General features: G+C 38.8%; 1 protein-coding gene across 2 annotated transcripts in view; it reads right to left on the reverse strand.

Moving 5' to 3' along the window:
• tmem68 (transmembrane protein 68) overlaps positions 1-15,570 on the reverse strand; it is a 62,599-nt gene extending 47,029 nt beyond the window's left edge. Inside the window, exons 1-4 of one of the 2 annotated variants that reach the window (XM_023284494.3) lie at positions 15,372-15,570; positions 14,685-14,844; positions 13,710-13,883; positions 11,448-11,547 (exon numbers count right to left, since the gene is read on the reverse strand). In XM_023284494.3, coding sequence (XP_023140262.1) covers positions 11,448-11,547; positions 13,710-13,883; positions 14,685-14,744 — 334 coding nt within the window. In that variant the 5' untranslated portion in view covers positions 14,745-14,844; positions 15,372-15,570. Of the gene's footprint in view, positions 1-5,423; positions 5,524-5,704; positions 5,749-7,685; positions 7,783-11,447; positions 11,548-13,709; positions 13,884-14,684; positions 14,845-15,371 lie in introns of those variants that run through there. The other variant, XM_055014098.1, reaches the window with a different exon arrangement.
• Positions 15,571-15,606: the final 36 nt, after the last annotated feature.

Raw genomic sequence — 15,606 nt, forward strand, 5'->3', positions numbered from 1 at the left:
GATGTCCAGGGTATGCAACCTCTCGATCCTTGCTTTCAGCCATTCATGTTTATTGGCTTCATTTCACTCACTGACAAACCAGCTGTTCAGCGTCCTGTTAATGTCCTGTGAGACCCTGGAGTGCCTCCTGCTCCCGAGGAGACAGCAAATTCTCTTGGGCTTCCTGTTGATCTGTATTCAGATCTTACTAGTGGATCACACACACAAAATTGCGTAGTGATTACGCTGCTTCTGTTCATGTTAATGTGTGTCTACTATTTGTTCTAGAGGACGCTGAGACAGACACAGAGATTGCTGGCACATCAAAAATTTTTTTATAAATTTTAGACCTAAATCAATTGCACAAATAAATTCTAATTAATTTATGTTTGCCTCTAACTCATGCTTTCACTGCGGCTTGTCGCCAGATTACGATAAGATAAAGGGGAAATTTACATTGTTACAGCAGCTTTATTTACAATATATACAAGGGTGGCAAAATTTTTTGACAGAAAAAATAAAAATAAAAATAAAGTTTAAAAGTGCAGAGATGTGCAGTGCAAGAATGTCAGTGCAAATTTTATGGTTTGGGGTGGTAATGATATAGTCCAGTTTATGTTAACATCAGCCAGTGATGCTGATGTTGTAAAGTCTTATAGCATACATCATGAAGCTGGTTGGTAGGAAGTTGACCGAAGAGGAAAGCAGCCATGGTCAAGCAAAATATTGTTCTTGTTACTCAGAACAAAAAAATGGCAGAAGACAAAGCTGAAACATATTTTGATGACATTCCCACAAACCCAGTACCCACACTTTCAGGCTTGTGAGGAGAAAGAAAAGTATCCAGTCTCAAGTTTGTCTAGAGATAGAGGAGCTGCCACCACAGGTGTGGAGAGGGTGCATGTGTGGTAACTGCACTGAAATGCCAACCGCAAGTCAGTGGTTTTTCTGTCTGGAGGATAATGTGGTTCACCTTCTTCTTCTTTGCATAACTGACCCACACTTACCAGATGATCTGCTGTGAGAGTGATGTTCTAGAAATGTCCGTGCTACTGTTCCTTTGAGAACTCTGTGCAGAGAGCCTTGAGCAGCACATCAACAAGTAATCTAACCTTAGCTACGATGCCTGTTTAGCATGTAAAACAGGAGTAAAGTTTAAAATGTCGGTATGAATGACCATGGTATTTTCAGTGAACTATTAATTTAAAGTAACGTTTATATCAGCAGTCGTTTCAGTGTGAGACTGTAAAGCCTTATTTCACAAAGTCAAAGTACGACAGTGTTTGTGTTCTGTAAAGGAGCTGCAGTTAAGCTACCTTGTTTATGGTGTGTACATATTGACTCATAGTGCATGACATTTAGTTTCAGCAGGTACAACACACAAATTTAATGTTTAACTTAGGGCTGGGCGATATGGCCAAAAAAAAAAAAAAAAAAAAACTCAGCTTTTTTCACAAAAAATCCCGATTCACAATTTATCCGATTTTTTTTTTTTACCCCCTACCTAATCTCCGCACGTTGGAGTCCAGTCTACTTTATGCAAATGAGCTGCAGCCCTCTCGGGGCAAACTCACCGCATTGCAGCTGGAAACGCGCCGCATGTGGCATGCTGGTCCAGTTGCAGTGCGTTTCCCGCTGGAGAGGGCTGCAGCTCATTTACATAAAGTAGACTGACTTCTACTTTATGCAAATTAGATGCGGCGTGTGGAAACTGTCCTCAAACTTCTAAACTAGGCGTCGGTGACCTAAAACGAGGACAGATTCAGCTGCTGCAGATTATTTCTTGCCTCAAATGCTTTCAGAAATACTTTTCACTGACGTGTTTTTTGAAATAAAAAGGAAAATTTGCGGCCGAGCCGCTGTGTTTATCTGACTTGTCTGCCGGACTGTCCAGCTGAAAGCTCGGTGACGTCACCACGTAGCGGCCTGCTGTTGCTCAGCGCTGTCATGTGACCATGTTGTGGTCCGCTAGTGACCGCCCGCCGTCCGTGCGATTTTCTGATGCGGTGCGTTGCCGTGCGGGAAAATCGCATCTAGTGGACACGCGCCTTTAGATCTGCACCGCTCGCCGCCATGTTGTTTGTGTATCAAGCGTGGGGGGGAGGGGGGCGCGCACTCTGAACTACAGGAGCCCAGTGGCAGGCGCTGGTGGCGGATGTTGATGAGAAAATCGATTTTCATTAAAACAAATCGACATTAAGTACAAAGTCGAATTAATCGATAAAATCGATTTATCGCCCAGCCCTAGTTTAACTTAAGCTTATGTTCTGTCACACTATGCAAATAAAGCTATGCAGGATTTAATCTATATGCACATTGTCAACAGTCATAGTAGAGGGATATTAGTATCATGGTCAGCAGGTGAGTAGATGCAAATTGGATTGTAGTGTCTAGTACTGTCATTCGGCAGCAGCTTCAGCGTGTTGTGTAGCCCGACCATTTGTCTGTGTTAGATGATTACTCAAGTTTTGCAAGAGATACTTACTACCTAGTGTGAGGTTTGAGGGCTAAGAAAGGGTCTCTGCACATGATAAACTTCCTTTGTGATAGAACAAGCCTGTTAGACTTCAGACAGGGGTGTTATTTCCTGTCCATTTTTGCTAGATTAGGGCAGACAAGGTAGTTTTTGTTTTTTGCAGATTTTATTTTTGCACTGCTGTTTAGGATAAATGTACAAAAACTTACAGCAGAAGTCCTCCTTTGGCTATAATTAGGGTCCGAGTACCGAATGGTGCGAAGACCCTATTGTAATGAAAGGAATTATTATTCTCTCTTGCACCGACTTTTGAATCACAAATTTGAAGGCCTAAAACTACTCAAAAACCTGTGAAAATTTGCACACACATCAGGACTGGTGAAAAACTTTATATTTTAGGGGAACTGCATGGCAAAATGGCTCTACAGCACCACCTGGAAATTTTCAAACAAGAACTATGGCCAGCACGTGTCGGCTAGAGCTATGAAATTTGGTACAAATATGTAACATGTCAAGATGCACAAAAAAGTCTCGGCAACCATGCCCAAAACGCAACAGGAAGTCAGCCATTTTGAATTATGTGTCATATTTTGGACCAGGTTTTTGCACATTTTCAAAAGCTATAAACTCAAACAGGGTAACCCCGACAGAGCTGAAATTTGTCCAGGAAGTACACCAGTCATGGGTGATCAAAAATGAGCAAAATGCTCCACAAAAGTCAGAGGGTGTGGCCACGGTGGTCCGCGGAATTTCAACAATTCGCCATGAAACAGGAAACACTGTGTAACGGCCCTGTACATGCTCCGATCAGCCTGAAATTTCACGTGTGATCAGAGTCTGGTCCTGATGACATCCATATGCTGATATACAGTCACAGTCATAGCGCCACCTGGTAGATGGACAGGAAGTGCTGTGTAACTAGCCTGTACATGCTCCAATCTGCCTGTAACTTTACATGTGTGATCAGAGTCCGGACCTGGTGACATTTACAGACAAGGCGCACAAAAATTTACCTCACAAAATAAAGGTACAACAGGAAGTCGGCCATTTAGAATTATGTGTCGATTTTTGGAACACTTCGTTCCAATTTTTGCACTTTTTCAAAAGCTATAAACTCAAACAGGGTAACCCCAACAAAGGTTAAATTTGGCAAGGATGTACTCGAGCCATGGGTGATAAAAAGTGATCAAAATGCTCTGCAAAAGTCTTAGGGCATGGAAATGGCAGCTAGCACAACTTCAACAATTTGCCATGACACAGGAAATGCAGTGTAACTGGCCTGTACATATTCCAATCTGTCTTAAACTTTACGTGTACGATCCGAGTCTGGCCCTCATCACATCCATGGGCCGAAGTACACTGTCAGTCGCAGCGTCACATAGTGGACACGGATTTACTTACCAAGAAGGATGCGAGGGCCCGTTCAACGCTGCTTGCAGCTTTAATTATTAATTTTATTTGAGTAGCACCTCCTCCTCCCCCTTTAGTTCCTTCTTTTTACCTGCTGTGGTCGATATTTTTGTTAAATACCTTCATTTCAATAAAATGACCATTGTTAATTCTGGTTAGCTATTTTGTCACTGCCCCAGGTCTCTCTAGGCAGCAGGGTTGTAACAGGTTTGTTGTTAAACTTCTTGAAGTTCCTGTTAATGACTAGACCATACCATAATTCAACAACAAAAAACACAAGCACACACAGAAACCCACATAAAATTCACTGAACCGGAGGGCAGAGCCACTGCACTTGTGTTTAGCCATACTGAACCCTAACAAGCTATCCTCAAAAATGAATCAAAGGAAAACTTGGTTACTTTTGTCAAGCTTAAATTCATAGATCATACTTTTTTGCTTGCTTTGGTTCAAAGTTGAAATTTTAGATGTCATGAGGAATAGTACTTCAGTGCCAAGTCAATACCAAAATTCTAAAACATGACAGTACTTATTTTATGGTACCAAAAGTACAGCAGCTGTCATTGGTAGGCTATTGGAGACTGACTTCTCCAGAGTGGTGTTGGCAAGTGTGGGTCCAGCAACATGTCAACAGTAACTTGTGGGGAGAAAAAAACTCCTCAAAATGAGATAATGAGTGTTTGAATCAGATGATCACAGACAAGTTATGGACTATCAAAACTCAGAATACAAACAGTGTCACAGAACATTTGGAACAAACTAAGAAACCGCACCAAATTTTTCCAAGCAGCACAAAGACAGACATCTGGATCTGTACACAGAATTTAAAGTAAGAGTTCAAGTTGTTAACTTTATATCACCAACTTGACATCATAATGTTAACATCCTGAAATGTTGGTTACCAAGAGTACTGTTCAACCTGTCAGCATACACTTGGTGTGCCTCTCTCTGCTTGTGTGTATGTATGTGTGTGTGTGTGTGTGTGTGTGTGTGTGTGTGTGTGTGTGTGTGTGTGTAGCATGAGAAATATGTTGAGCAGGAAAGACAGGCACAAAGTAGACCAAGACAGAAACTTTTCAGAGGCACAGAAAAAATTACTAAAACTCATACTATAGTCCTCACGAGAAAACTGAATGAGTGGATTTTATAACACATCATTGTTTCAAATACTTGAACTCTACATTCGACAGGAAAGATTTGATTGCTGTATTTTTTGCCACAATAATGTTTTATTTTGAATTACTGTGTTGTTTATTACTCACAGGCTCCATTCCAACTTTTTTTAAGTAAAGAACCGACGTTGAAATAAACAAATTTCTTCGTGTTTTGATTGGCTTTTGCTGTGTATAATTTAAATGGCATTGGTACTACCAAGCAAATTTTAAAAGGTTTTGTGACATCATTACCGAAATAAATACTGAAAACCTTTTTGACAGTTTTTGTTGACGTTTTCAGAGAGCTGATATTTCTAGGTCACAGTAGGTGGTGGTGTACTGAACTCCAGTACACCGGAAATTTCTCCTAATAATAACATACATTAGGGGCCATGGTGTCTTACCATGCCATATTGCTCCATGTCCATCCCACAGAGTAGCCAGGGTCTTCCTGGCTCCATCCCACAAGTTGTTGCAGTAAGCTTCCCTCAGCTGATTCTTCCTCTGGTAGAAGGAAGCATCAGGTAAGATAAGTTTTGTAATGTTCACATTTCAAAAGTTTTGTGAAAAACTCTTGTTTCTAATCTTCATCCCTCTGTATATCTCTGTATATTCACAACTGAAATTAAACTCATGAAGAGAATCATGTCCAATCATAACTGGATTTGTTTTTTATTATTATTACCTTCTATTAAACTCTCCTGATAAAGTGACTGCTGAACAAGAGTGCTGAAATGGAAAGGAATGGCATCAAAGAACAGCAGTATCACAAACAATCATATTAGTTTGATGCAATGTTTCATTCAGGGTATATTCTTGTCTAGCTTTTGAAATGATTCACTATTTAAGTTGCTACAGCAGAACTGTATCATCTACACACTTCAATAATAATGTAATCTTGTTTTCATATTAATGTTGAAGATTATTCTCCATGATGGATTCCTATGATGCATTATGCAGTTTTTGTTAAGTAACACCAAATTTAAAAGCTATTTTGAATGGTAAATTGGTGAACTTTAAACATACCCAGAGGTAGTTATCTGATTTGTTCAACATCTTCAGTTACTGCTACTGCTGTTGGCACTGCTTCCACAAAATAATAATAAAATAACAAAATAATTCAGTTTAATTTCTCCCGTATCCAGCGCATTCAACTTGTTTTTAGCAAAGTTTCTCCTGCCTACTTTCTTTCTCTATATCTTGAGTAATGTATAAATTAAATGCATTAATGAATGTATACATTACAGTCTTTAGGTTACTGGTCATTGTTATTATTTTTTGTTTACTGCCAATAATTTGGAGTCTGACAGAGACAGATGAAACTTGAAAACATTTATATGTAAAATGTGTATTAAAGTTAACTGACAAATTCACTGCAGTTCCTTTAAAATGCTGACCAAAATATATTTCAGTCTCTGTGTATTGAACTGGAAGTTGCTGCAGTCTTCAAATCTGGGTAACAGAATGCAGTCTATTGCTGTGTTGTGTAACTAACAATCGCATCTGATTACCATCATAAAATTCAACAAAAACAACTTCTTATTTTGAAAGAGAACAATATGTAAAACTGTCTGAACATTTGCTGATCTGCATTTCCCTGATGTTCATGTTTTCATGTTCTATTTTGTAACAAATCTTTTTTTGCGCATTTTTAATGTGGACACAGAGGAAAATAACTTCCTTTGACATTCAAGTAATCCTGCAGAGGTCTAGCTCCTCTGGTTGGCAGATCTAAAGTGTTTGTGGACTTTGAATAATAAACAGTGAAGCCCATTTGGGTGACTACGTAGTTGATACGCACCAGTTCCAGCCTGCTGCTTACTGTTTAATGCCAGGCTCTAATGTTGCCTAGTTTTACTTTCTTGAGGATGTATTTAGGGGCTTATATGTTCAGATCAAGCTTACGCTGCATTTTGCAGTGCAGGTTTGACTACTGCACCATTTTTTAATATTTTGTATAGTTATATGATGTTATAAATAGGAAGCATTGCATGAATTTGATATAACACCAACAATTACAAGTGCATTTAATTAGAATACAGTGGGAAAGATTCACTATTTTTCATTAGATATTGCTCAACATGAAAAATATACATATTCTAGGCTTAGGATACATAAACTGAAACATTTCAAGCCTTTATTTGTTTTAGCTGTGATGATAACGGCTTTCGGCTCATGAAACCTCCTGAAAACTATATCTCAAAATATTAGAATATCCCACAGTGGGCCACGCCAATGTCAATCAAGGACCCCTAGACACTCCCACACCGTTCTGGGAAGAGCTCCGATTTGCTCATTAACTCAAAACACCTGTAAAAAGCCTGTAATTTGTCACTCTGGTTGAGTATACACAACCACAGCTACTGGAAGACTGCTGACTTGACAGCTGTCCAGAAGACAATCACAACCTCGACAAATAGGGTACCAGGTAACGTTGCTGAAATGGCTCTCTGTATCAAAACATATTAATAGAAAGTTAACTGAAAATCAAAGCCCATGAGTCTGGAGGAAGAGTGGAGAGGCACACAGCTATAAGCCATTATCATCAACGTTAAAACAAATGAAGGCTCGAAATATTTAATTTTATGTGTACTGAACCTAGAATACATATAGTTCATTGCAAACTTTCAGACATGGCATGGACTTAGTTCAATGTTTACACGTACCTTATAGACATGAAGGAAGAGAATAGAGAGGTAAAGGAGGATAACAATGAGGAAGGGCACAATGAAAACAATGACTAGTGGGGTGAACACCCACAACAGGTACTCCAGAACACTCAGATAGTCTTCCACCTGGCCAAGGCCTGCCCATTCTTCCAACTCATGAAACAAGCAGACCTGTGTACCAGGACAAAAAGTCAGTATCACAACTTTGGTCCAGACTGACACATCTCAACAATGAATGAATTGCATAAAATTTTGTGCAGACATTCATATTTGCAGGAGCATGAATCTTAATGGGTAATCTTGACTTGTATATCCTCACTGACATAATGCACCACTATGAGAGAACTGGACAGAAAGATACAATGTGAAAGGAGCTGCTATGGCAATTGATCGTACAACATTTTTTAAAAAGCATGTCACGTAACAGCATGCTGATCAGTATTACCACATGTTAAAACACCAACCAAAAGCAAATAAAAAAAAAATCGATTTTCATTAAAACAAATCGACATTAAGTACAAAGTCGAATTAATCGATAAAATCGATTTATCGCCCAGCCCTAGTTTAACTTAAGCTTATGTTCTGTCACACTATGCAAATAAAGCTATGCAGGATTTAATCTATATGCACATTGTCAACAGTCATAGTAGAGGGATATTAGTATCATGGTCAGCAGGTGAGTAGATGCAAATTGGATTGTAGTGTCTAGTACTGTCATTCGGCAGCAGCTTCAGCGTGTTGTGTAGCCCGACCATTTGTCTGTGTTAGATGATTACTCAAGTTTTGCAAGAGATACTTACTACCTAGTGTGAGGTTTGAGGGCTAAGAAAGGGTCTCTGCACATGATAAACTTCCTTTGTGATAGAACAAGCCTGTTAGACTTCAGACAGGGGTGTTATTTCCTGTCCATTTTTGCTAGATTAGGGCAGACAAGGTAGTTTTTGTTTTTTGCAGATTTTATTTTTGCACTGCTGTTTAGGATAAATGTACAAAAACTTACAGCAGAAGTCCTCCTTTGGCTATAATTAGGGTCCGAGTACCGAATGGTGCGAAGACCCTATTGTAATGAAAGGAATTATTATTCTCTCTTGCACCGACTTTTGAATCACAAATTTGAAGGCCTAAAACTACTCAAAAACCTGTGAAAATTTGCACACACATCAGGACTGGTGAAAAACTTTATATTTTAGGGGAACTGCATGGCAAAATGGCTCTACAGCACCACCTGGAAATTTTCAAACAAGAACTATGGCCAGCACGTGTCGGCTAGAGCTATGAAATTTGGTACAAATATGTAACATGTCAAGATGCACAAAAAAGTCTCGGCAACCATGCCCAAAACGCAACAGGAAGTCAGCCATTTTGAATTATGTGTCATATTTTGGACCAGGTTTTTGCACATTTTCAAAAGCTATAAACTCAAACAGGGTAACCCCGACAGAGCTGAAATTTGTCCAGGAAGTACACCAGTCATGGGTGATCAAAAATGAGCAAAATGCTCCACAAAAGTCAGAGGGTGTGGCCACGGTGGTCCGCGGAATTTCAACAATTCGCCATGAAACAGGAAACACTGTGTAACGGCCCTGTACATGCTCCGATCAGCCTGAAATTTCACGTGTGATCAGAGTCTGGTCCTGATGACATCCATATGCTGATATACAGTCACAGTCATAGCGCCACCTGGTAGATGGACAGGAAGTGCTGTGTAACTAGCCTGTACATGCTCCAATCTGCCTGTAACTTTACATGTGTGATCAGAGTCCGGACCTGGTGACATTTACAGACAAGGCGCACAAAAATTTACCTCACAAAATAAAGGTACAACAGGAAGTCGGCCATTTAGAATTATGTGTCGATTTTTGGAACACTTCGTTCCAATTTTTGCACTTTTTCAAAAGCTATAAACTCAAACAGGGTAACCCCAACAAAGGTTAAATTTGGCAAGGATGTACTCGAGCCATGGGTGATAAAAAGTGATCAAAATGCTCTGCAAAAGTCTTAGGGCATGGAAATGGCAGCTAGCACAACTTCAACAATTTGCCATGACACAGGAAATGCAGTGTAACTGGCCTGTACATATTCCAATCTGTCTTAAACTTTACGTGTACGATCCGAGTCTGGCCCTCATCACATCCATGGGCCGAAGTACACTGTCAGTCGCAGCGTCACATAGTGGACACGGATTTACTTACCAAGAAGGATGCGAGGGCCCGTTCAACGCTGCTTGCAGCTTTAATTATTAATTTTATTTGAGTAGCACCTCCTCCTCCCCCTTTAGTTCCTTCTTTTTACCTGCTGTGGTCGATATTTTTGTTAAATACCTTCATTTCAATAAAATGACCATTGTTAATTCTGGTTAGCTATTTTGTCACTGCCCCAGGTCTCTCTAGGCAGCAGGGTTGTAACAGGTTTGTTGTTAAACTTCTTGAAGTTCCTGTTAATGACTAGACCATACCATAATTCAACAACAAAAAACACAAGCACACACAGAAACCCACATAAAATTCACTGAACCGGAGGGCAGAGCCACTGCACTTGTGTTTAGCCATACTGAACCCTAACAAGCTATCCTCAAAAATGAATCAAAGGAAAACTTGGTTACTTTTGTCAAGCTTAAATTCATAGATCATACTTTTTTGCTTGCTTTGGTTCAAAGTTGAAATTTTAGATGTCATGAGGAATAGTACTTCAGTGCCAAGTCAATACCAAAATTCTAAAACATGACAGTACTTATTTTATGGTACCAAAAGTACAGCAGCTGTCATTGGTAGGCTATTGGAGACTGACTTCTCCAGAGTGGTGTTGGCAAGTGTGGGTCCAGCAACATGTCAACAGTAACTTGTGGGGAGAAAAAAACTCCTCAAAATGAGATAATGAGTGTTTGAATCAGATGATCACAGACAAGTTATGGACTATCAAAACTCAGAATACAAACAGTGTCACAGAACATTTGGAACAAACTAAGAAACCGCACCAAATTTTTCCAAGCAGCACAAAGACAGACATCTGGATCTGTACACAGAATTTAAAGTAAGAGTTCAAGTTGTTAACTTTATATCACCAACTTGACATCATAATGTTAACATCCTGAAATGTTGGTTACCAAGAGTACTGTTCAACCTGTCAGCATACACTTGGTGTGCCTCTCTCTGCTTGTGTGTATGTATGTGTGTGTGTGTGTGTGTGTGTGTGTGTGTGTGTGTGTGTGTGTGTGTGTAGCATGAGAAATATGTTGAGCAGGAAAGACAGGCACAAAGTAGACCAAGACAGAAACTTTTCAGAGGCACAGAAAAAATTACTAAAACTCATACTATAGTCCTCACGAGAAAACTGAATGAGTGGATTTTATAACACATCATTGTTTCAAATACTTGAACTCTACATTCGACAGGAAAGATTTGATTGCTGTATTTTTTGCCACAATAATGTTTTATTTTGAATTACTGTGTTGTTTATTACTCACAGGCTCCATTCCAACTTTTTTTAAGTAAAGAACCGACGTTGAAATAAACAAATTTCTTCGTGTTTTGATTGGCTTTTGCTGTGTATAATTTAAATGGCATTGGTACTACCAAGCAAATTTTAAAAGGTTTTGTGACATCATTACCGAAATAAATACTGAAAACCTTTTTGACAGTTTTTGTTGACGTTTTCAGAGAGCTGATATTTCTAGGTCACAGTAGGTGGTGGTGTACTGAACTCCAGTACACCGGAAATTTCTCCTAATAATAACATACATTAGGGGCCATGGTGTCTTACCATGCCATATTGCTCCATGTCCATCCCACAGAGTAGCCAGGGTCTTCCTGGCTCCATCCCACAAGTTGTTGCAGTAAGCTTCCCTCAGCTGATTCTTCCTCTGGTAGAAGGAAGCATCAGGTAAGATAAGTTTTGTAATGTTCACATTTCAAAAGTTTTGTGAAAAACTCTTGTTTCTAATCTTCATCCCTCTGTATATCTCTGTATATTCACAACTGAAATTAAACTCATGAAGAGAATCATGTCCAATCATAACTGGATTTGTTTTTTATTATTATTACCTTCTATTAAACTCTCCTGATAAAGTGACTGCTGAACAAGAGTGCTGAAATGGAAAGGAATGGCATCAAAGAACAGCAGTATCACAAACAATCATATTAGTTTGATGCAATGTTTCATTCAGGGTATATTCTTGTCTAGCTTTTGAAATGATTCACTATTTAAGTTGCTACAGCAGAACTGTATCATCTACACACTTCAATAATAATGTAATCTTGTTTTCATATTAATGTTGAAGATTATTCTCCATGATGGATTCCTATGATGCATTATGCAGTTTTTGTTAAGTAACACCAAATTTAAAAGCTATTTTGAATGGTAAATTGGTGAACTTTAAACATACCCAGAGGTAGTTATCTGATTTGTTCAACATCTTCAGTTACTGCTACTGCTGTTGGCACTGCTTCCACAAAATAATAATAAAATAACAAAATAATTCAGTTTAATTTCTCCCGTATCCAGCGCATTCAACTTGTTTTTAGCAAAGTTTCTCCTGCCTACTTTCTTTCTCTATATCTTGAGTAATGTATAAATTAAATGCATTAATGAATGTATACATTACAGTCTTTAGGTTACTGGTCATTGTTATTATTTTTTGTTTACTGCCAATAATTTGGAGTCTGACAGAGACAGATGAAACTTGAAAACATTTATATGTAAAATGTGTATTAAAGTTAACTGACAAATTCACTGCAGTTCCTTTAAAATGCTGACCAAAATATATTTCAGTCTCTGTGTATTGAACTGGAAGTTGCTGCAGTCTTCAAATCTGGGTAACAGAATGCAGTCTATTGCTGTGTTGTGTAACTAACAATCGCATCTGATTACCATCATAAAATTCAACAAAAACAACTTCTTATTTTGAAAGAGAACAATATGTAAAACTGTCTGAACATTTGCTGATCTGCATTTCCCTGATGTTCATGTTTTCATGTTCTATTTTGTAACAAATCTTTTTTTGCGCATTTTTAATGTGGACACAGAGGAAAATAACTTCCTTTGACATTCAAGTAATCCTGCAGAGGTCTAGCTCCTCTGGTTGGCAGATCTAAAGTGTTTGTGGACTTTGAATAATAAACAGTGAAGCCCATTTGGGTGACTACGTAGTTGATACGCACCAGTTCCAGCCTGCTGCTTACTGTTTAATGCCAGGCTCTAATGTTGCCTAGTTTTACTTTCTTGAGGATGTATTTAGGGGCTTATATGTTCAGATCAAGCTTACGCTGCATTTTGCAGTGCAGGTTTGACTACTGCACCATTTTTTAATATTTTGTATAGTTATATGATGTTATAAATAGGAAGCATTGCATGAATTTGATATAACACCAACAATTACAAGTGCATTTAATTAGAATACAGTGGGAAAGATTCACTATTTTTCATTAGATATTGCTCAACATGAAAAATATACATATTCTAGGCTTAGGATACATAAACTGAAACATTTCAAGCCTTTATTTGTTTTAGCTGTGATGATAACGGCTTTCGGCTCATGAAACCTCCTGAAAACTATATCTCAAAATATTAGAATATCCCACAGTGGGCCACGCCAATGTCAATCAAGGACCCCTAGACACTCCCACACCGTTCTGGGAAGAGCTCCGATTTGCTCATTAACTCAAAACACCTGTAAAAAGCCTGTAATTTGTCACTCTGGTTGAGTATACACAACCACAGCTACTGGAAGACTGCTGACTTGACAGCTGTCCAGAAGACAATCACAACCTCGACAAATAGGGTACCAGGTAACGTTGCTGAAATGGCTCTCTGTATCAAAACATATTAATAGAAAGTTAACTGAAAATCAAAGCCCATGAGTCTGGAGGAAGAGTGGAGAGGCACACAGCTATAAGCCATTATCATCAACGTTAAAACAAATGAAGGCTCGAAATATTTAATTTTATGTGTACTGAACCTAGAATACATATAGTTCATTGCAAACTTTCAGACATGGCATGGACTTAGTTCAATGTTTACACGTACCTTATAGACATGAAGGAAGAGAATAGAGAGGTAAAGGAGGATAACAATGAGGAAGGGCACAATGAAAACAATGACTAGTGGGGTGAACACCCACAACAGGTACTCCAGAACACTCAGATAGTCTTCCACCTGGCCAAGGCCTGCCCATTCTTCCAACTCATGAAACAAGCAGACCTGTGTACCAGGACAAAAAGTCAGTATCACAACTTTGGTCCAGACTGACACATCTCAACAATGAATGAATTGCATAAAATTTTGTGCAGACATTCATATTTGCAGGAGCATGAATCTTAATGGGTAATCTTGACTTGTATATCCTCACTGACATAATGCACCACTATGAGAGAACTGGACAGAAAGATACAATGTGAAAGGAGCTGCTATGGCAATTGATCGTACAACATTTTTTAAAAAGCATGTCACGTAACAGCATGCTGATCAGTATTACCACATGTTAAAACACCAACCAAAAGCAATTAAAAAAAAAGCTCCATACCATTTTAGGACAAACTATCAAACCATTTTACATTCAAATTCAGATCATAGTGTACATGTATGCATACATGGATTCTCAAAGATGGCTGGAGGCATAGCGGTGCAATATACAGACTCACAAGACTCAAGATATTTTAAACATTAACCATGGCAAAATTTCAGGATGTCATCAGTAAAGAATCAATCAAAATCGATCAATGAAAAATTTATTTGTAGAGCACTTTCCAAAAACAAAAGAATCTATTTACATTTACTCAACACATATTCAAAAAGCTGTGAAACACAATCCTTCATAGTTTAGAAGTTCTGAGTGACTGTCTAAGGAGTTCTCAGCAAAAATGTGACTGCATTGTATTTTTTCTATAATAGATTATATACAGCAGCTATTTTTAAATAACTAACCAGGTAGAGCCCAGGCAAGCTCCATGCCATTTCATTATCAAGTTGTGAATGTCAGTAATAAATGGACAGCATGCATACCAAGAAGGAGACCATGTTCTCTGCTCCCCTTAGACATGATTGGTTGCCAGTGTCTGACATCCTGCTCTGCTGTCAGTCAGAAGTGCTGTTGTTCAATCAGCTGATGACCAATGAAACAGCCTCGGGGGAAAAGATCACACTGCATGGAGAGCATCTGCTGCTACATACGGGTGAATTAAAGGAGAGAGGAGAAAGGGACAGGAAAAAACATCACTCACCAAGTTTCACTGACCCAAATTACAGATGAACTGAAGTATTTTTGTTTGATTGTACATTATTTACGATATAGAAGTCAGTGTAATGGAAACACGTGCATTTGAAGGCGTTTAACTGTTATGTCAAGAGCAATATTTGGTTGAACAGCTTCAGGAGTATGTAGAAGCAACTATGATTAGTAAAAGAGCAACTTTGTGAATAACACTACAGTCAAGTGTCAAGACGGCTAGCCAAATTTAATGCACTGAATCAAATGACAACAATGTGGCACATAATTTATCTAAAACTTAACTATGATGAGAAGGAATAAACTAAACGGGAGTAGTAAGAACGAACACTGGAGCTGGGGCATGACTATACAGTGAGCTAACTAACGTTTAATTAGCAAAGCTGCCAAATCAGACAGTTGACAGTAAGCACTGCAGGTTAATGTGAACAGCCAAAGTCACAACTTAACATAGAAAATGTTACCTTAACACCGGATTGTGTCAGTCTGTGAACAGAGCCACTCAAGTAGACCACTTCATTGTGAAGCTAACGCAACACAAACCTGACAGCTAACAACTGACTCCTTCGCAGTCTGTGCTCCTTCGTAATTCCGGAAGCGTTTGCGTGTAACACAAGCAAGTGTAGGGAGATTTATGTCCCCGGAAACCACCGTACCGATAGATGAGTTCCATTCAAGTTTGTGATGAACTACGCGACA

The sequence above is a fragment of the Amphiprion ocellaris genome, chromosome 10 (assembly GCF_022539595.1).
Source record: "Amphiprion ocellaris isolate individual 3 ecotype Okinawa chromosome 10, ASM2253959v1, whole genome shotgun sequence".
Taxonomy (NCBI): domain Eukaryota; kingdom Metazoa; phylum Chordata; class Actinopteri; family Pomacentridae; genus Amphiprion; species Amphiprion ocellaris.